This window comes from Asparagus officinalis, chromosome 4 (assembly GCF_001876935.1).
Source record: "Asparagus officinalis chromosome 4, Aspof.V1, whole genome shotgun sequence".
In the NCBI taxonomy this organism is placed as follows: Eukaryota; Viridiplantae; Streptophyta; class Magnoliopsida; order Asparagales; family Asparagaceae; genus Asparagus; species Asparagus officinalis.
The window spans coordinates 65,892,393-65,915,722 of NC_033797.1; the positions used below are offsets into that span (position 1 = coordinate 65,892,393).

General features: G+C 37.6%; 2 protein-coding genes and 1 long non-coding RNA gene across 3 annotated transcripts; 2 read left to right on the forward strand and 1 right to left on the reverse strand.

Annotated features, from left to right (window-relative positions):
• On the reverse strand, positions 428-10,925 carry LOC109837616. The gene is made up of 8 exons (XM_020405937.1): positions 10,799-10,925; positions 9,601-9,695; positions 8,415-8,479; positions 8,198-8,292; positions 1,875-1,983; positions 1,733-1,746; positions 941-1,042; positions 428-854 (listed from the first exon to the last, which is right to left on the reverse strand). Exons 1-8 carry the CDS (start codon positions 10,871-10,873, stop codon positions 684-686), a joined length of 726 nt encoding a protein of 241 aa, XP_020261526.1. The 5' UTR covers positions 10,874-10,925; the 3' UTR covers positions 428-683.
• Positions 11,388-19,907, forward strand: LOC109837617. The gene is made up of 3 exons (XR_002246340.1): positions 11,388-11,515; positions 18,605-18,711; positions 19,706-19,907. It is a non-coding gene; the product is annotated as an uncharacterized LOC109837617 (long non-coding RNA).
• LOC109838834 lies at positions 19,962-22,237 on the forward strand (the record flags this gene model as incomplete). Its single annotated transcript, XM_020407258.1, has 6 exons — positions 19,962-19,998; positions 20,146-20,234; positions 20,397-20,505; positions 21,233-21,245; positions 21,321-21,423; positions 21,929-22,237. Coding segments are annotated over 6 exons (486 nt in total), but the record flags the coding sequence as incomplete, so codon positions are not given.

Here is a 23,330-nt window from a genome sequence, read left to right on the forward strand (position 1 = left end):
TTATTGCATAAGGACACTGCCTTTTCAAAAGATAATATCTACAGATGTCATAATGGGGACATGAAGCTTCACTGGTGAGGAGCTAGAATATGTACATGGTAAAAGTAAGCATTTTGAAGACCAGTCTATTATGACCCCAATAAAATCACATAGAAATTGTATCTTGTTAACAGAGAACTAGAAGTTAGTATGCCAATGATTATTTCAAGCAACTATTCTGATTATGCTGCTAACATCCAGGATTAGCTTTGATCCTTTTTTTTGGGGCTTAATAGACATTGCTTAGTATTTGCATTGTCTTTTCATTAGGCTGTTGTTCACTGGTCATGGGCCTACTGCTGAAACTATCAGAAAGCTTTCTCCCAAAAAGGTAAAGAAAAAGGCATACAACAATAAACATAGACTTATCCTGGATAGAAACAATATCTAATTTCTAATGAATATGCTCATTCCATATCCTATCTCTTAACGGATATCCATTCGCCCATGATAACATGTCATTTACACATTTTTTGACATTTTTTGCACGTATTGCTTCCAATATTTTCACCAAAGTAAAATTAGTATACTTGAAAAATATCACCTTGCCTCAAAACTTACATCGACACGAGCAAAGATGCAATAGTGCCTGACAGACACTGATGACTCAGAAGATACAAAACTGTGAATCTTCAGATGAGTGCTCAAGAAGAATTGGAGTCTGAATCAGAGGAATCTGTTATATTTGTGTCAGACTCAGATTTTACAATCTCCATAGTAGCATTAAACCCGAATTCAGATCCAGGAGCAAATGCTGATTCAAGCTCTTCAGAAGTTTGGGTAGTCTGGAACTGACTTTTAACAGTCAGGTTTTCCTGGTTCAGAGAACAAATAACAATGAGAATCATCATTTCTGAAGAGAATTATCGATGAATACTATGACATTAGATAAGAAAAGGACCTTCTTCACAAAGTCTCCAATGGTTGCGCTGACAACTTCTTGGATAAGGAATTTTGTAACGCGATCTTTCCCCAGCATTTGTAAAAGAAAGCTTTTGGGAACCTGTAACAGGTTTCAATGAGAACTAAAATGTCTCAAGAGCTATCTAGATATTAGGACCATACATAACATACTCTTGCTGTCATACTGATACATAGGAAGCACAGAGTTAAATGCAGTAGTTAACAAGATTAAAAAAAATGTAAAGTGTTCCTACAACAGTTCAGAATAAATATGCATTCTTGATGAATCATATAGGGATGAAATCAAGATTTGTTTTATTATTGTGAGGATATAAGATCCTCATCACCATTTCGGAGTTTTGATATGATATAAATGACTTTAAGATGATATTAGAACCACGCGGGTTAAAATCCCACTAGAAATGCATTTTAAGAGGATTTCAGAAAAGAAGATACTTTTTGTGTATAATAGTCCATATTTCGGCCTATGAGCAAGGCATTCAATCTGCGGGAGCATGTTTGATTGTAAGATTACACACACTCTACCCCTATCATGGAGTTCTGGTGTGATGAAAGAGACTTTGTAAGAATTACCAACTCCGGTTTCAACAAAACTGTGTTCAAGTGAAATTAATATGCAACTTACTCATGCTTCCTATGATTACACTTCAGGCAAGTCTGAAAGAAGTCACAATAATCATACATGCCATTATAAGATGAAACAGTCTTCTAAAGAATAGAAGCAACTGAATGGCAAAAGAAAACTTAGCAAGGTAGGATATGTACTTACATTGGATGTTTTTCCTTGAACCATCAAGATAACATACAAAAAGAAAAGTTTGAGTCAGAACGTAAAGGCATGCACAGGGGACAAAAGCGAAAGAAGGACTAAAAATGTCTATCAACTATATCTAACTACAAAGAAAAACTACCTCCTTTCTTCCGACGAAATCCAGGCATAGGTGGTGCTGTGCGAGCCAGGTTAGTCAATACATCATCAAATGCCCTTTGGGTTTGTTCTCCAGTTAAGTCAACTCTCACCTAATAATCCAATTATGAGCATTGTTGTAGAATACTCCGCAAAAAGTTAATGTGTTACAAATGAAAAGAATGAAGCTTACACGAATTATCAGTTTCACAGCTTACAGCACTACTGAAGAAAGAGTATCAGATTAAGAATGTACTACTTGATGAATAATGGCATTCATATGCATTTTCATTTCAAAAAGTTAAATCAGAGGAAAAGAAGCTGATATAACCATTTTATTGCATTAAGGTAGACAATCCGTTACTTAAAAAAAATGAAAGGTAATCTCCGCCTTGTGAGTCAAATCAGTAAGAATACCGTAGAGTGTGGAGCACTGGAGTGTGCCACAATGAACAAGGAAACCAGTATCTCTGCAAAGCCTCAAATTTATTCAAAGGTCTAATCAAGTAATATGAATACCAATTAAATAGACACCCCGGTCTATATACATTTTGTAGAAAGAGATAATTGAGAGAGCAAAAACCCTAACTTCATTGATTTATTCAGATACTAGAGAGATATATATATAGTCATACAAATAGGGGTATGGTTAACGGGTCACAGCCCATTAACCCAATACCCAATAGACTTAATCTAACACTCCCCCTCAAGCTGGAGCATAAATATCCACCATGCCCAGCTTGTCACATATAGTAGAAAACACCTTTGAAGAAGTAGCCTTGGTAAGAATATCAGCAAGTTGTTGTGAGGACGGAGTGAATGTGAGAAATACTATCTTCTTCTCCCAAGCATCTCTGACAAAATTGCAGTCAACTTCAATATGTTTTGTCCTCTCATGAAACACAGGATTCTGTGCAATATAAATGGCAGACTGGTTGTCACAATGCATTGGCATGGGTCCAGACTGAACAAAACCAAGCTCTGTCATAAACTTTCTTAGCCACACCATCTCACAAGCAGTGTGAGCCATTGCTCTATATTCGGCCTCTGCACTAGATCGTGATACTACATCTTGTTTCTTACTTCTCCAAGTCACAAGATTACCTCCAACAAAAGTACAAAATCCTGAGGTTGACTTTCGGTCTCCCATGTCTCCTGCGTAGCCAGCATCAGAGAAAGCCGAAATGTGAGTATGCCCATGTTTCTTATATAACAATCCCTTGTCAGGACAACTTTTGACATATGCCAAAATCTTCAAAGCTGCTGTCCAATGAACCTCTCTAGGTTTGTGCATAAATCTACTCAGCACACCTACTGTAAAAGTAATATCAGGTCTGGTAACTGTTAAATATATTAGCTTCCCAATTAGTCTCCTATATCGTGCAGCATCATCTAGTAGAGAGGTATCATCACGCCACAAATCAACATTTGCCTCCATTGGAGTGCTTGCAGGTTTGCATTCCAAGAGACCTGCTTCTTCTAGTAAATCTAGCACATACTTCCTTTGAGACATATGTAACTTCAATCCCAAGAAAATACTTTGGCTTTCCCATGTCCTTAGTGACAAAATGACGGTTTAGATACTCCTTAGTCTCAGCTAAGGCAACAGAGTCACTCCCAGTCAGCAGAATATCATCAACATATACGGCTAAAATAACCAAACCAGTTGTTGTGCGTCGAAGAAAGACAGAGTGATTAGACTGACAACGTTGAAAACCAACATTAGAAATAACCTTGCTGAACTTATCAAACCAAGCTCGAGGACTCTGCTTTAACCCATAGATGGCCTTTCTCAGCCTGCAGATAAGATTCTCCCCCTGAGCAACATACCCAGGAGGTTGCTCCATATAAACCTCCTCGTCCAAATCACCATAAAGGAAAGCATTCTTCACATCTAGTTGGTGCATCGCCCAATCCATATTAACAGCCAAAGAGAAAAGAATTCTGATGGAGTTGAGACGAGCAACGGGAGAAAAGGTTTCAAAATAGTCAATACTATATGTCTGGGTATATCCTTTAGCAACCAGGCGAGCTTTATATCTATCAACAGACCCATCAGGATGATATTTCAAGGTATACACCCATCTGCAGCCAACCACAGTCGCTCCAGCAGGTAGAGAGACCAAATCCCAAGTCCCTCTAGAAAGCAGTGCATTCATCTCCTCATCCATAGCCTGTTTCCAGGCGGGTACTAACAAAGCTTCCTCATGTGACCTGGGTAAAGATATAGTGGACAATGACAAAGCAAACTGACGAAATGATGAGGTGAGACGGTCATAAGAGACAAAAAGAGAGATAGGATATTTTGGGCAAGACCGTTTACCTTTACGAAGAGCAATAGGAACATCTAAGTCAGAAGAGATATGAGGCTCGACATGAGATGGACCTGCAGCTGGAGAAGAAGAGTCAGCAGGAGCAGAGACAGGTGTATGTACTTTAGGACGGCGAGAGTATGTCAGTAGAGGCTTTGGTGCAGTAGCCACAGGAGCAGATATCGGAATAGTAGTGGGAGCCGTAGAAGGTAGTGGCACCTGTGGACTGACAGAGGTAGTGGAACCAGAGGAAAAATATGGGACAGACTCAAAAAAGGTAACATCAGCAGAAACAAAATATCTCCTGGTGGTCGGATGATAGCACCTATACCCTTTTTGAGTACGTGAGTATCCAACAAACACACACTTAATGGACCTAGGAGACAATTTATCCAAACCAGCAGTCAAATCCTGAACAAAACACGTACAACCAAAAACTCGAGGAATCACAGAAAAACGTTTTTTAGCAGGATAAAGACAGTGGAATGGTATCAAACCATCAAGAACAGAGGAAGGCATGCGATTAATCAAATAACAGGCAGTGAGGACAGCATCCGACCACAAGTACTTTGGAATATTCATATGTATCATCAGTGTTCTAGCAACATCGAGAATATGTCTATGCTTCCTCTCAGCAACTCCATTTTGTTGTGAAGTGTGAGAGCATGAAGTTTGATGAATAATACCATTAAGAGCACAAAATTTTGAAACGTCATTTTTCATATATTCCAAAGCATTATCAGTACGAAGAATATGAACAGAAGTAGAGAACTGGGTTTTTATTTCATTGTAAAAAAGTTCAATAACATGCGAGACTTCAGACCTCTCTTTCAACAAATATAGCCAAGTCATGCGAGAGAAATCATCAACAAAAACAATAAAATATCGAAAACCCTTCACGGAGGGAACACGACAAGGACCCCAGACATCAGAATGAACTAACTCAAACGCAACTACTGCGTTTTTATCGACACGACTCTGAAAAGAAGCACGATGGTGCTTACCCAGTTCACATGACTCACAACCTAAAGAAGAAAGGGAAGACTGAACAGTAACTACCGATCTAAGTTTCTGTAGTGAAGGATGACCCAGACGCCAGTGCCACAGTAAGGTAGAATCAGGCTGTGCTGCAACAAGACCAGCACCCGGCACACTGTCGTCCAAATAGTACATACCTCCTCTCTCATGCCCCGAACCAATCGTCATCCCAGTTGCTAGGTCCTGAAAAACACAATAAGAAGGAAAGAAGGTGACTTTACAGTTATTGTGCTTTGTAAACTTGCTAATGGATAATAAGCTAACAGGGAATTTAGGAGCATATAACACATCAGTGAGTTTCAAAGAGGAAGTAGCATGAACTACTCCGGCACCAAGAACTGGAGAAAGTGTACCATCAGCGATGCGAATAGAGGGAAGCTTATCAGAAAGATGTAAAGAGACAAAACGATCCTTTATACCTGTCATATGGGATGAGGCTCCAGAATCTAGTACCCATGGTTCATGAGGAGAAGCTATGTAAGCATCCATACCTGAAGAGGATGCATGAGTAGCCGAATGACTGTTCTGAGAGATCTCTAGCTGGCGTAACCTCTCATAATCTACTTGAGAAATCTGAACAGTAGGAACAGTAGTAGCTGGATTACTAGAAATAATAGTAGAAATAGGTGAGCGAGTCGACTCGGCATCGGCTACTTGGGCCCATTGAGGACGACCAAACTTCTCCCAGCATTTCTCAGAAATATGATTGGTCCTCCCACAATGACCACACTGACGTGAACCCCTATCAGAATCACCCTGTCTCCCACTAAAAGAGCAACGTCCTCCCAAAGAATCACGACCACGACCACGACCACGATCGCGGCCTCTGCCTCTACTAGAGAACATGGCAGACTGATCCAATGAAGGTGGAGACGGTGCAGAAGTATCAGAAGAAACACCAGTAGAGACCTGCATGACTCTGGAGAATGTAGCAGTCAGGGAGGGAATCGAATCGCCACCCAATATTTGTCCCCGTACCTGAGACTGTAAATTAGGGTGCAGTCCAGAAAGAAACTTGGAGACAGCCAGATCGCGGCGATACCCCAACAATGTCGCCGCATCAGCTACTGCAGGCTGATGCATTTCTAGTTCGTCTATCAGTCCCTTCAACTCACCAAAGAACTCTGGAACTGTCTTATCGCCCTGTTTGATCGCAAATAGTCTCTCATAAATCTCAAAAACACGGGAAACATTCTTCTCATTCCCGTACATAATCTTCAGGCTGTCCCACATTTCCTTTGCAGTGGTTAAAAACATAACACTGCTACTGATCTGTGCATCCAAACTGTTGAGAAGCCAAGTCATAACACAGTAATCAGAGGAGAGCCATGAGTTGTAGGTGGGATCAGATGGTGGTGGTGGAGATGCCAGAAGATGAGGCAGTTTGCTCTGAGCGCCAATGAAGATCCGGAAAGCTTGTGCCCAGAGCAGATAGTTAGTACCATTCAACTTAATTGTAGTCCCCAAGACTACTTTTGGCGCAGAGGTTTCTCCAGCAACAACAGGAGTAGTAGATGTCAAAACCTAGTCCTAAACTAATAACACATTAAATTCAAATCCGAATCCTAGTCCTAAACCAATAACACCTTAAATTTAAATCCAAATTCTAGTTCAAAACAAATAACACCCTAAATTAAAATCCAATAAAAAGTCCGAGTCCAAATCAACAATCCTCAACCAATAAACCCCCCTTGCTTGGAGAAAGCTGGCTAGGGTTTCAAGCTCTGATACCATGTAGAAAGAGATAATTGAGAGAGCAAAAACCCTAACTTCATTGATTTATTCAGATACTAGAGAGATATATATATAGTCATACAAATAGGGGTATGGTTAACGGGTCACAGCCCATTAACCCAATACCCAATAGACTTAATCTAACACATTTCTCATATATCTAACTTCCACATCAAATCAAATGATATTGATATAGCAACTTGATCTCATTGCTTCACAAGTTGGTTAGATAGTGTTTGGAAAGGCAAAGGCATGAGATGATTGAAGCAATTTGTCTTCTTAAAGGATGAGGAAGAAGCCCTAGGATTCCAAATTCATAAGCTAAAATCTTCAAGAAATTAAACCGAATAATCGAGATAGTACAAAGCTTCTCATTTAAAGCCCTTAGTCTCCATCTAATCGTGATTATTTTGACTGATAAAATACCAGTTACACAAAGGTAGAATATTCATGAAACTACTACTACTTAATAACCAAAAGATGATGAACGCTGTATCTTCATCAGTCTCAAAAATCTTAACTTGCTAAATTTGACAAATAAAAGCTAGGTGTGGCTATGGAAAAAAATGGGTGCTTCTTTTTTATAGTTAAATAGCGCTTGTTTTCAAAACAACGCAGAGATTTTATTATGAAATTCTCAAAGCTGTCACCACGTCAATTGAAGTATTCTTCACAAATAGTAAGATTGTTTGTCTTCAGTTATTTGCAGGTAACTATGTGGTCTATCCAGAGTTCTATTTCATTCCGACCATCAACTGAGTTTTTTCAACATTTATAAGTAACATTAGCTTGATATTGGTATAAATTCATTAAGAACATAAATTATGATAGTAACAATCATGAAAATAATTGAAAGCGGAAACAGACCATCCTAGTACCATAGCCTTGTATCAGGGGTTCAAAGGTTCACATCTCTTTGACTAGTATGCATGAAATCCCAGGCATATTCAAAGTAAATGGTAAAGACCCCTTATGCATATATTTTGTTGATGATACCATACTGATTTATGAGTAGAAAAGGGGTAATATTTGAAGTAGAAAGAGACAGAGGCTTATAACTTCAAATTTTAGGCAAAATGGGATTGCAATAAATGACATTTATCAAGAATACCTAGGAATAAGGGTATATTTCACAATTACGACCAAAACCTACCCAGAAGTAAACATCTTCACAGTCAGAACTATCATTTATTAGAATGATATTATATGTAAACTATGACTGAAATTCAAGTTACAATCTCACCTCAATCTTATCATCATCACGTGACTCGACGACTATCTTAACATTGTCCAGTGATATGTCATTCTTGTTTTGATCTGTGATCGATGCTTCTAAACCTATAATCATAAACAATGAATTTAATTTCGAAGCCAACAAGTGCAAGTAGGCATTTGTGGAGGATGCTATGCATAACAGATATCAATCTGCAAAATTAAAGACATCTTGAGGTTAAAAGAACCTGAGCCAACTGCAGATATGGGCCAGGGAAAGTGACTTAAGCTTCTTCCAGGAGAAACTAATAAACTGAAAGTAATAAAAGATAATTACGCCATTTGTTAATGTACAATGGAATATATTAAAAACTAAAACAAGAAATCTAGTAAAAAACACTGAGATAAACAAAGGAATCTGCTCAATCTAGAAAAGAAATTTGGTCAAAGAAAGCAACTTCAGTGGTTATGCAATTTAAGCTTGTGCAAGAGAGAGCAACTGTCTATATTCTCCAAGACTAGAAAAATTAGATGATGACATAAAAGGTAAAGATTAATATTGTTTGTTGATATCAAATACCATCCACCTCAGCAACACAATTTTAGCCAAAAATCCAATCTACTCACTCAATCTACCTACACATGGTAAATTATGTCCTAGATTGCAATGTTTTAAATATTGGCCGATAAACCGATATTATCAACGATTTATCGGTTTTGGGGGCCTTCCGCTATGATAAGCTCAATTTTAAATCGGTTATCGTTTTTGGATGATTGTCGCCGATAATGCGGCGATAAAGTAAGTTATCGGTCGATATTGTCGGCCCAAAAATCGGAATTATCGGTATGTTTATATTTTATTAAGAATAGTTGAATTACATTTTAGAATATTATATTATGTATATCACCATCTAGTAATGTCTCTCCGATAAATACTACTTATCCCCGATATCCGCTATTCGATATGGACTTTGACTGTCATAAATCCCCCGATAACCGATATTTAAAACCTTGATAGATTGTTTCTCTTTTGTCTGTCACTAGTTTGGAATACAGGATACATTTGCTGGTAGTTATTGACTGAAACGATTTGACATGATACAGGTACTTTTTGGAGGTGGTAGAGGATTCTTAAGCATGAGGTGCGTGTTTTTGGTTGGGGGAATTTAAAATTTCCAGGTATAATTCGTCATTTTAAATGAAACATAGATAAAAGACAAAGTCTGCTTATAATCCTCGATCTAGTTTCCTTTTCTCACCCCTCACTTGCAATACAACCGGTCTAAAAATTGCGCCATTGACTACCAAAGATGCATAACCTTCCGAACTCTGAGGCAAGGGCCGTGGTAAGATATTAGTTGCTCTTTTTGGTAGAAAACAAGAATATAAGGTTAAATCCTGTGATAAAAAGTTAAATATAACTAACTTTTTTACCTTCTAAGTGAAACTTCTGATTCATCTTGGAGGAACACATTGTTCTTAATTCCACTTAGTCTAATGCTGCTTTTCACATTACTTGCAACTGTAACCTGCGATTATAAATTATGTCTAACCCAAATCAGAACAGACAAGACGAAACAAAGAGAATCAACAATAGATTACAAACAGAATGGCCTAGCAAAGAAAAAAGCACACAAACTTGGTTCTATGTCTACTAGAATAAATAGTCACTCAGGAGTATCTTTCTTCTCAAAATCTAGATTCTTACTTCTCTCCTTTATCTTGGTTTCACCTTTTCTTTCTTTGTTATAGCCCATGATTAAGAATTGGACGACCAGCACTGATCTAACATTTTCATCGATTTTTCCTGGAGCAAGATCATTATTCCCAGAAATTTAAAGAAGTAGCATTAGCAAACAATGTCTAAGATTGACATAAACTACAATATGACATTAACATGATTGAAACTAGACTAGATTTCGTTCTAAGTGATCTTGTTATTTCAAACAAAATTTTGCAAAAACATTACTTTTTGGGTTAATTCTACAAAACCCCCTGACTTACGGGGGTGTTGCACATGACCCCATTGAACTTTGTTTATCTCACATAACCCTCCCAAACTTTGGGTTGTTTTACAAAACCCCTCGAACTTTGACCTTTTCTCACCTGACATCTGCATATGTAAATTGTAAATAACTAAAATTTTGTTGAGGGAAAAACTTCCAAACTCCGTCATTTGTCATTTACAAGCATCATACCCCCTCCTGTAAATTTTGGATTTTTTTTTCTCTCTCAGTGAAAGTTTAGTTCTTTGCAAATTATATGCAAGGGGACCCGGTGAGAATGGTTCAAAGTTCAAGGTGGTTTTGTGAAACACCCCAAAGTCATGGGGGTTATGTGAGATAAACAAAGTTCGGCGGTTATAGGCAACACCACCAAAGTTTGGGGGTTCTAGTTTTTCCCAAACTTCAAGGAGTCTAGACTTCTAGGGAACATAATGACCTTTCAATCTATTTACAAGTCACCATTACAGGTTGAAATCAACTGTATTCCTTCTCAAGTTTGACGTATAAAACGAAACCCAAAATAAACAAAGAAAAAGTGTGATAACTTGGTTCTGTTGGAAAATTAAAATGCATAATTAATCATGAATAAAAAGCAAAACAAATGCCAAAATAGGAAAAGAAAATACTCGATAGTTAAGAAGCGAGTGATTTCGCTGAAAAGGGAGCTTCGCATATAATACTGTCATCGACATCGCAGCCATTTCTCCCAAAAACCCCAGCAACGAAGTAACGGGCTTCTCCAGGCGCAGCTGCTCTATTCTATCTGAACTGCTACCGAAACACGCCCAGACTTTCTATTATTTACGATGATGTCCAGGGGTAGACAGCGCAACATGGTAAGCTTAAACGGTGGACAAATTTTCAAAACCGACCCTTTTGGGTTTTTAATTGCAAAAAACAACCGGTTTTGAAAATATTTACAAAAACCGACCTGTTTTCAGCCAGGGGCTGAAAACAGGTCGGTTTTTGTAATTTTTTTTGGGAAACTTCACGGGAGTTGAACTCCCGTGAAGTTTTTCTCATAACAAAACTTCACGGGAGTTGAACTCCCGTGAAGTTTGGGAAATTTTTTTTTAAAAACCGACCCAGTTTCAACCAACTGGGTCGGTTTTTATAAATAAGATTGAAATGGGTCGTTTTTTGCAATTAAAATCCCAAAGTGGTCGGTTTTGAAAATTTGTCCCTTAAACGGTTCCAGCGGAACGACTGCCCTCAGCGTAAGCTGGAGATAGAGTGGCACTGTTCGTATTTCTATTTTATTTGGGGTTTTTTGGGAGTGAGAGAGAGAGAGAGAGCAGATGGAGGCGGCTGCTAGAACTCTCTTCATGGGTTTGAATCCTGAGGTATGATAGACTATCAAGTTTCAATCTTGTTTTGATTTGAATCCATTAGCTCTAAAAATTTTGGTTCTTTCCTTTCAAAATCAATTTATCATTCAAAATTATAGAACTTGAGTTACCCTCATTTTGACACAACTAATCTCCTTTTTGTTGGGGTTGAACACACAAACGACAACATGTGTTCTTCCGGATCTTGTGTTAAGAGTAGGCAAGCAAGAAATCACATCAAATAAAAAAACCTTGCAGGAAAGAACGAAAAAAAAATAAAACGTCAGATTTAACGAGGTTTGGCAAACGTGTCTACATCCTCGGGAGCCACACCAGAAAGTTTTGATTAATTGAAGAAGAATACAATGCTCACAATAGGTCACACTCTCTCTAAGATCTTTGATCTCAAATTACCGTCAAAATCCTCTCAAAGACGTCCTCACATAACCCTAAAAACATTTTAGGAAATATATATATACACATCCCAAAAACAGAATCCAACCCGAATAAAGAAACTGCCAGACCCGACTTCAGTCGATCGATAGCATTGCATCGGTCGACCGGTTGATCACCATTGGTCGACCGATAGCAGCTTTGGTCGACCGTCCAAAACTCTGTTTTCTACAGGGTTCTCGTGCACGTTTTTCGGTCCACCGGGACAAGCCCATCGGTCGACCGACCTGAAACTCTTGTACTTTTTCTTGACTTCACATCGGTCAACCAACGGGCTTGTGTCGGTCGACCGATAAGGGAATTTTTGTGCAGTTTGTGATTTTGATTCTAGGTTTGATTCTCCACTCCCGAAACCAACAATCTCCTACTTGGAGATCAAACTGCTATTAACGAGCTCACCTGAACTTCCGCCATCTTCACAAACATCTTCTCCTACCCGGAAAAATTCTATTCTTCAAACAATATCATCGTGGCAATCCCGTCTATCCTCTTAGTGTGGCTTCGCCTTCGTCTCCTACGCGTGAAGGTCAACTAAAATTACGCACAACTCTAGTTTCTCGATAATCATTGCTTTCGTCAACATATCTGCAGGATTTTGGCTTCCCAAAACTTCTCCAACTGTAACTTCTCATCCTCTATCAGCGAGCATATGAAATGGTAATGTACATTGATGTGCTTCGTTTTAGCGTGATATACTGGATTCTTGGCAATGTGTATAGCACTCTGGCTATCACAATAAAGAGCCCGATCAATCAAATTATCTCCTTACTGGCTTCAGTCACTGCGACATACTCTGCCTCAGTCGTGGACAATGTTACTATCTTCTGCAAACATGAGACCCAACTCACTACTGTCGATGCTAAGGTATAAACATACCCCATGGTACTTCGCCTCGTATCATGATCACCAGTGAAATCTGCATCCACGTATTCCTATAGTATCAATTTCTTCCTCCTGAAACACAGTGACATATTCGTAGTTCCTCTTAAGTATCATAATATCCACTTCACGGTCTTCCAATGTTGTTTCCCTGGATTGCTTGCAAACCTGCTCATAACTCCTACTACATGGGTGATATCCGACCTTGTGCAAATCAATTGCGTACATAAGACTACTAATGGCTGATGAATATGACACTCTGCTCATATGTTTCCCCTCTGTATTTGTCTTGGGCGATTGCTCCTCAGATAACTTGAATTGACTTCTAAGGGGCGTGTCAACGAGCTTGACATTCTCCATGTTGAATCTTTGAAGAACATTCTCGATGTATTCAGCCTCACTCAACTTCAACGTCCCTTCGGATTCATCTCGACTGATTCACATCCAAGAATTTACTTCGTTGTACTCAGATCCTTCATAGCAAACTCTTTCGCTAGCTGCTTTTTTAATTTATTTTTCTCTTCTAAATACGATCCTGCAACTAACATGTCATTAACATATAATAATAACACGATATAGCTAGACTTGAACCTCTTGAAGTAGCAATAATGATCTGAATTGCATCTTCCATAGCCATTGCTCTGCATGAAGTTATCGAACTTTTTATACCATTATCTTGGAACCTGTTTCAAACTTCTCGGAGCCTGATTTAAACCATACAAGCTTTTCTTGAGCTTACACACCATCTCTTTTTTTTCTTCTTCTACAAAGCCAACAAGTTGCTTCATGTAGATTTTTTCATCCAACTCATCACGAAGAATGATAGTCTTCACATCTAACTGTTTAAGATAGAAATTTTTAGTAGCTACTAAGCTCAACATCATTCTAATGGTTGTAAACTTCACGACGGGGGAAAATATTTTCGTATAGTCCATTCCTTCCCGCTGTTGGAACCCTTTCATAACTAATCTGGCATTGTACCTCTTACTTCCATCACTCTCCTGCTTGACTCAGTAGACCCACTTATTATGTAAGGTTTTTTCTGTGCAGGTAGTTGGGCTAACTCCCATGTCTCGTTCGAGTGGAGAGAATTCATCTCTTCTTGCATCGCATATTCCTACTGCTGAGATTTACTAACTTACATAGTCTCCTTATAGCATTCTGGTTCTTCACTATCTGTCAAAAGTAATTAATCAAGTGATGAAAGATATCTGGGAATCAATTTGGGTATCCTGAATGACCTCCTAAGCTCCACGTCATGGGTAGTAGTCTCTGTACCTGGAGTCTTTTTCGTTTTTCGGTCAGAACTGACACCGTCTCTCTCATCTAGAAGTTCTTCCAAATCCATGTACTCAGATCCACATACATCCTTAGTGCTGCTCCCACTGCTTTGGCTATCATTGGTATTATCCATGTCCTTGTACATCACCTCTTCATTGAATATCACATCTCTGTTCCTGATGATTTTCCTATTCTTCTCATCCCAAATACGATATCTGAACTTATCAATATCGTATCCAATGAATGTATACTTCTGTGACTTAGCTTCTAGCTTGTCCCTGACATGGTCACTGATATGAACATATGTCACGTAACTAAATACTCATAAATGTGAGAGATTAATCTTCTTACCACTCCAAACCTCTTCTGGAATCCTAAAATCTAATGAAATCGATGGCCCATGATTAATCAGATAAGCTGTCGAATGCACCACGTCCGTCCAAAACATCTTAGGTAGACCTGCATGTAAACGCATGCTCCTCTCACACTCTGTCAACGTCCTGTTCATCCTCTCTGTAATGCTATTCTGTTGCGGTGTCCCTGAAGTAGTCCTCTCTAAACGAATATCGTTTAGACCACAGAACTTCTTAAACTCATCCAACTCATATTCTCCACCATTATCTAATTTCAGACACTTCATTTTCAGATTTGTCTCGTTCTCTACCATGGTTTTTCACTTTTTGAAGATCCCGAACACCTCTGACTTGTGCTTCATGAAGTATACACACACCTTCCTCGAGTGATCGTCGATAAATGTGACATAATACATCGAACCGCCAAGAGAAGATATGCTAGCTGGACTCCAAATATCTGTATGGACAAGCTCTAGCTTCTGATCTTTAGGTGGTCTTTTACTTTTCGGAAAGCTGACCCTCTTCTGCTTTCTATAGATGTAATCCTCGCAAACACCAATTTTAACTGAATCGATGCGGGTTAGCTTTCCCTGTGAGTGTAGAATCTTCATACCCTTCTCACTCATGTGTCCCAGCCTACTGTACCACAGATCTGCACTCTCCTTGCCAGTTACAACTGCGAGGGTGTCACTCACATGTGAAGTAAGGTAGAGAGTTCATGTTTTGTTAACGCGGACAACCATCATAGTACCGTTGGAGATCTTCCACGAATCCCCGGTGAATGTTGAAACATAGCATTTCGTTCCAAGCTGGCCAAACGAAATAAGATTCCTCGATAGTTTCGGTACATATCTGGCGTTCTTCAAATTCAACTTAGAACCCTTCATCTGAATCTGCATGTCGCCTTTTAAATAATACTATAAGGCTCGTTGTCCCCCAATTATACTTTTCTAAAGTCCCCTGCTATATAGTTCCGAAGAAGCTTTCTATTAGTAGTGGTATGGAATGAGGCTCATGAATCAATAACCTATGAGTTGGAGTCGCTGTCCATAGCAAGGATCAAAGCATCTTGCACGATATGAGCCTCCTGCCTGAACCTTCTGATTCAGACGATTTTCTTCTAACCTCCTCGGATAGAATCATGCTGACAATCTCGCTCAGCTTTAACTTCTCCTTCCCCGTCGAGTTGCTAATTACGGTCACGTAATCTGTCCAACTATCCGATAACTGTGATAGAATCCATAGGGCCTGTATTTCATCATCAAATGTGATGTCGATGGAGATAAGTTGATCAACGATCGTGTTGAACTCGCTGAGATGCAACATGAAGGAGTATCATTCTACCATCTTGAGGTTAAAGAGTGTGTTGACGAGATGCACCTTATTTGTGGCTGACGGTTGCTCGTACATCTTCACGAGCGCTTTCATAAGCCCCACCGTCGTCTTCTCCTTCAAAATATTATGAGAGCGATTTAGCAAGCGACAACCGAATCTGCCCTAGATCCTTCCGATTCAGTATTTCTCAGTCCTCGTCTGATTCCTCTTTCTTCTTTCCTTTAGCTTTTTCCATCAACGGACGGTAAAGATTCTGCTGGTATATATAGTTTTCCATCTGTGACTTCCAGTAGGCGAAGTCTTATCCGTCAAACTTCTCGATCTTTGATTTGATTTCTTCTGCCATCTCTTTCAAAACACAAACTTTTGTCGAACGAAGCTCTGATACCAGTTGTTAGGGTTGAACACACAAACGACAATCCGTGCCCTTTCGGATCTTATGTCAAGAGTAGGCAAGTAAGAAATCACAGCAAATAAAAGAAAACTTACAAGAAAGAACGAACAAAAGAAGAAAATATCAGATTTAACGAGGTTCGGCAAACGTGCCTACGTTCTCGGGAGCTACAGAAAGTTTTGATTAATTGAAGAAGATTACAATGCTCGTAATAGGCCACACTCTCTCTAAGATCTCTGATCTCAAAATACCGTCAAAACCCTCTCAAAGACGTTCTCACATAACCCTAAAAATATTTTAGTAAACATATATATACACAACCCAAAAACAGAATCCAACCCGAATCAGAAACTGTCAGGCTCGACTTCGGTCGACCGATAGCATTGCATCGGTCGACTGGTTGATCACCATCGGTCGACCGATAGCAGCTTCGGCCGACCGTCCAGAACTCTGTTTTCTACAGGGTTCTCGTGCACGTTTTTCGATCGACCGGGGCAAGCCCGTCGGTCAACCGACCCAAAACTCCTGTAGTTTTTCTTGGCTTCACATCGGTCGACCGATGGGCTTGTGTCGGTCGACCGATAGGGAATTTCTGTGCAGTTTGTGATTTTGACTCCAGGTTTGGTTCTCCACTCCCGAAACCAACACTTTTTTCTTGAATTCAGAGCTTTCACTGATGAAAATACGCACATAAGACATGTACCTCAATTGCTTATAGTAGTTAGAAATTTATTATTTAATTTCTTATTGTGTGTAATGGGATTGCACTTATGCATGCAACTATAGAGTTTCCCCCCTAATATCTGCAGTAAGATTTTGATACCTATTATGGCGAGTAAAAGTGCTTTATTTTCTTCCCCTTTCTTGTTCATTCCTAGTCCAATTTGAGGTTAGTGATGATAATGATTGGGAGAGAGCAGTGATAATTATACATCTAAGACAATTACAGCAAAGTCAATGTTGATTTGAAGGTAAATACAGGTACTGTTAGATTGCTTGTTAGTATGCCTTCGTCACACTGTTGAAATTGGAGCATCTGTTGTAGCTCCTACACTAAAAGAGAAATTGTGATTAACTTGAAAAGGAGCTATCTGAAAGCAGAAGGTACATCGGTCGACCGATGGGCTTGTGTCGGTCGACCGATAGGGAATTTCTGTGCAGTTTGTGATTTTGACTCCAGGTTTGGTTCTCCACTCCCGAAACCAACACTTTTTTCTTGAATTCAGAGCTTTTTCTGATGAAAATACGCACATAAGACATGTACATCAATTGCTTCTAGTAGTTAGAGGTTTATTATTTAATTTCTTATTGTGTGTAATGGGATTGCACTTATGCATGCAACTATAGAGTTTCCCCCCTAATATCTGCAGTAAGATTTTGATACCTATTATGGCGAGTAAAAGTGCTTTATTTTCTTCCCCTTTCTTGTTCATTCCTAGTCCAATTTGAGGTTAGTGATGATAATGATTGGGAGAGAGCAGTGATAATTATACATCTAAGACAATTACAGCAAAGTCAATGTTGATTTGAAGGTAAATACAGGTACTGTTAGATTGCTTGTTAGTATGCCTTCGTCACACTGTTGAAATTGGAGCATCTGTTGTAGCTCCTACACTAAAAGAGAAATTGTGATTAACTTGAAAAGGAGCTATCTGAAAGCAGAAGGTATTCTACCTCTTCTCGTCGAATTTTTGTTTCTCTTGACCAAATCTTGGTTGTAGTAATTCTACGAACTCAATGCAGAAAGCATTCTCTTCAGTTAAAATAGGCATATATTTATTTTAATCTGAAGAGTTTAATTGAGATGGTTAGGGGGCATTGTTGTTTCTGAAACCTGATTTACATGGAGAAAACATAGCACTGGGACCTAGAATTGAACGTGCCTACTCTGGCAGCGGCCTTATAGACTGAAGCCCTATGCTATAATCAGCCGCATGTTGAAGTTGTGTCAAAAAAATAGAAAAAATAGAGTCGAGAAAGGGACGTGATTAGGGTTTTAGAGATTGACTGTAATCTTTGTTGATTAGTGGTGGAATTGTTATGGTATATTCCGAGGACGTAGGTAATCACATTGATTGTTGAAACTTGTTAAATTCTTGTGCTTCTGTCGTTGTTTTCTCTTTCATTTTCATTTATTCCTTCCGGGGCGCGTATTATTCTGTTGTGTTGCTAACATATATAACTATTTTGCTGCTAACATATATAAAATTTCGTTACATGTAGTCATAAATATACAGTTGACCTATCTCTTCCATTATTTGTTATGTTTGTGTAGAACAGTATACATTAGCTATTTTTTGAGTAGGTCCCGACAGAAACGCTCTTATGGGCAGCTCCTACACTAAAAGAGAAATTGCTAACATATCAATGACTATTCCTTAGTTTTGTCTGAGGACTTCTTTTTTGCAGACAACGGGTCGATAACAACGAATACACTTTCATACTAGAGTTCAATCCTTGCAGAAGACGAGAATCTTTAATTATATGAGAAATGTTTCTGAGGAACATCATAGAAGGTGAGGAATATTTTAAAGTTCAATGTTTTCATTTAACATAGGAATTATTTTTCTTTTTTACTTGTAATGCAACACTTCCTTGGTTTTACATTTTTACAGTAATTAGATTTATATGATTGAACTATCTCTCCTTTTTTCACTCTCTATAATATTCTTGTTGTTCCACTGTTATCTTGACACGTTAGCTTTTAGAGAAGATGAGGCAAACTAGGTTTCTTTTTTCAATCTTTTACCTTTCATCTTTCTTTGTGCATGGTTGGCTTTGAAAGATACGTATCCTGCCACGCGACTTATGACTTAATCACTGACAAACTACTGGAGCAATTATACCAAAATGAGATTTCTGATGTAATTCTTGACACAACTTTTGGATTGGAATAGATGGAATTTTGAAAGCTTTAAAGGCTTCTTACAGTTTATAATAGGAAATATTCTTCTATTCCAGTCATTGTTTTAAATATCCCCCACATGGCCCGATATATCCCCCGATATATCCTTTTACAGGGCTTGCCGCAACCGATATGGTCTTTAAATATACTTTACCGCTTTTTGGCTATTTTGAGTGATAAATCCCCGATATGGCCGATATATTAGCCGATATGTGGACCAATATATCTTTTTATATAGCTTGTTGCAAAATAATATACCGTGTTTGGAATTTTTGGGCGAGATATCAAGATTTCCCCATTATATCAAAATGACATTTTGCCCTAAAAAAAGTAGATCGAATGTTGCAACGTTGCTTCGCACTTTTGTTTGTTTTAGAAGGTTGATTAGTGATCCTAAACATATATTACTCATATTTTGTATGCTTAAATTTCATTACATATGTTGAGATTACATTTTAATGCATTATACTATGTATGCAAACATTCATTATGGCATTCCGATATTTACCACATATCCCCGATATTTCCCCGATATCCGCAATCCGATATGAATTTTGGCCATCCGATATTTCCCCGATATCCGATATTTAAAACCTTGATTCCAGTATCCATCCAGAACCGCAGAAAATCCTCAGAGAATGTCTATGGATGATCAACTCTATGTTATATCATTGTAACTGTATAAGTTTAATCCTTGTTTCCTTTCCTCCTGGTTGATATATATGATTTTAGGTAGTATTTTCTTACGGTTCAGTAAATACTCTGTTTACCATTCATACTTGTATCTGAAACCCAAAATTTAGGAGAATAAGTTCTCTATTAGGTTATATAAACTTCTGATGCTTTCTCCGCAACATCTGTAACAGGTACTTCAGCCTTGTTTGTGCAGCATCTCCAGGCATGTATTTTTTTTCACCCCCCACCCCCAAGACAAAAGAAAAGCAATAAAATAATAATAATAATGTCATCCCCGTGTATCTCCTAATGATTGTCTGTTCATTAAGCTTCTATAATCTGTTTATATCCTGATTTAAATTCACATTAGGTTTGGAAATTCGACATGATACCAACTCCAAGTCTCAATCTAAGGACTTCACAGTTTTTGCTCTTACACATGAAGATAGAGATATAAAGGTATTATAATGTTTGTTGTAATTTCATTTCATTTTATTGCGATAAAGTTCAAGAATAGAATTCTTACATGGTATATAGTTGTTCGATTTCATGAAGGTGGCCTACTATCCTGTTTTTCTTAATCAGAACATCAGCTGATGCAATGTGCTTATAAAAGAGCAGGTGAGAGTTGATGCATCTGGTTCAAAGACACAAGCTATCTTCGATGATGTTTTCTCCAAGCTAGTAGAGGCTGCACAACCTATTCCTGGTTTTAAAAGATTGAAAGGAGGTACCTTTGCTTGCTTTTAGTTATTTCACATACTTTTGATCGAAGTCAAATATGTATGTTGCTTGGAGGAAGATAATGTGATACTGATGTGATCATGCCTCACAACCTAAAACGATTTCATCATTCAGCGGTATCTTCAAAAATTTGACTGAGATTATGATATTTTTCTTATGTTGGAATTAGTACTATTTTAATTTTCTCCCTTGTGCAAGTACTCAAAGGCAGTCGGTTTCCTTTTATGTATCTACAGAAGATTGCTTAACATGGGTCCGGATCCTCTCCACTGCCAAGAAAATAGTGGAGAGACCACTACGGCACTACCTTATGGCAATCATTTATTATCTAGTGGATAATTGTGATTTTTTCTTTGAGTGCAAATTAGTAATGAATTCAATTCATCGGGGGTATGGCGAGTGCTAGATTTGGTAGTGGAGAGGATCCAAATTCGTATAGGATCTGTATAGCATCTTGTAAGAGTATTATTTTCTTTTGGCATTCCTCCATGAACAGAATATATTCTGCCATTTCCCCTTAATATCCTTTACTAAATTGACTCTTTTAGGCAATTTACGGATTTATCATTTATGCTCTTTCCATGCTTCAAATTCTTTGCTTTACTTATTCTTCTGTAATGATAATCTTGTTTATCGGAACTTATTAGAAGATAACTAACCCTGTTATTCTTGGTTTGTGTTTCCCTATGCATCACGAACAATTTGAAATTCAGGTAATACACCGGTGTAAGTTACCTACTCGAACCATCGCCTTTATCTAATTTATGTATTCATGCAAACTGAAGTTTTCTTCGACTTTAGATCCCTAAAGATATCCTCCTTGACATTCTTGGACCGTCCAAAGTTAATTAAGCACTCAATCAAGAAAATTATCAATTCCACTACAGCTGAATGCGTCGCAAAGGTACTGCTTATTTTTCTTGTATTGCAAATTACTTGCTACCATTACTATAAAGGAAATACTTTTTCCTTTTGCTACTTAATTACTGGTGAATGGCTAGTTAACAATCTAGGAAGATGGAAAATTTTCTTTTGGCCCCTCATTAGAGAAGAGTTGGGGGGAAAAGGATAAAGAAGGAGATAAATAACTGGTAAAAAAACACAGGAATGCAATTCATTGATTCCATCGTTTTTCTTTCCCTCGCTTCCTTAGGAATTAATATCACCTTAAAGTGGATTTTTCCTCTCTCTACTGATGCATATAGAAAGGTCCTATGAGATGAAAACATTTCTTGGTAACTTGAAAAAAAAAACTGAGCTAAGAATCGTCATAGTATGTGTTACTAGAATTGCAATAAGTTGCTAATTTAAAACTATGATGTTGCTATCAGTGTACCGATCTTCTGAACCTTCAAAAGATGTTTTCTATTTAAATTATAGGTATAATGAGTCATTTTGCAATGCTACAGGAAGGTTTAAAGGTCAGCAAGGATCTGAGAGTTGAGCAGAGCTATGAAGAGCTTGAACAAATATTTGTTCCTGGAAAAGAATTTGGCTTTGATGCAGCCATCCAGCTTCAAGAAAACAAGAAGATGCAGATTTAAATGTACATGATGTAGGTATAAGTTAATAATTAATGTTCTGATTTGTTCCCCATAAATAATGTAAATTGATGATGTGCAATGTTTAGTTTCTATGTTTTGCCTGTGGGAATTTCTTTGGACTAACAGTTCATGGAGAAAAATAAAAAACACTTCATGGAGTAGTTTTATGGATCACTTGCACCGTTGCCGTATCTATCCTGTTAACTTTTTGTTGTCACCAAAATCAAATAAAATAAAATAATACTAATACTAATAAATAAATAAAACTTCTGTTAACCTTTTATTATAAATTTCCTATGAATTGTGGTATTTATAATCCTTAAAAGTAAAGTTATTTGAGGGGAAATATCATTTTCAGGGGTTACGTGTAGGAGTGGTAAATAAATGAATTGAATAGAATGCTAAGATATTCGTATTTGTATTTCTCTTAAATTATCGAATACGAACCCAAACTCGAATATCCATGTCTAGAGTTTTTCGAGGTCGAATTCGAATACTAGGTATTTGATAAATATTTATGAATATTTATCGAATGTAAAAATATATTTATTCTGCTAAAGAACTTAATTTTTAAATAGTATTTAAATTCATAAGTGACAATTATTATATAGTTATGATGTATATATATTTTATCTGAATATTTCATTAGAAAACTTATTTAAGATTTTAAGGCTCTCAAAATTAGTATATAGAATTTAAGTAGAAAGTATAAGCGGATTGAAGATATAACATCATATGTGTAACAATACAAATTATGAGTGCTCAAATTTTAAATGAATATTTGATAAGCAAATGAATCGAATATACATTTAGTTAAATTATATTTGTTAATGAACTCGAATACTAAATATTATTTGTTTAGTGTTAAATGAACTTCCAAATCAAATATGACCAAATAGTTAGTCAAACAATTAACCAACTATTTGTTAATTATTTGGTTGTTTCCTCCCATAGTCACATGTTTTCTATAATCAACAATATGGAATATCATTCTTTTTGTGAAATGCCATACTCTAAACAAGGTCATGATTTATGGCAATTTTGCTTTGTCAAAGGACCATTTTGCACCATAACTTAAAATTATGGTGAGAGTTGAGATTCATAATTTTTTTGCTTAAAAACATGCTCTTGCCGAGTGAGGGTTGTTTTGTTTTGTTCTTTTTTTAATTATATATATTGAAACCCAAACTCTTTATGGCTAGTAGATTGTGAACCTCGATCCGTCTAATATGAGGTTAATGAACTTTTCCACTATAGGCCTGTTTGT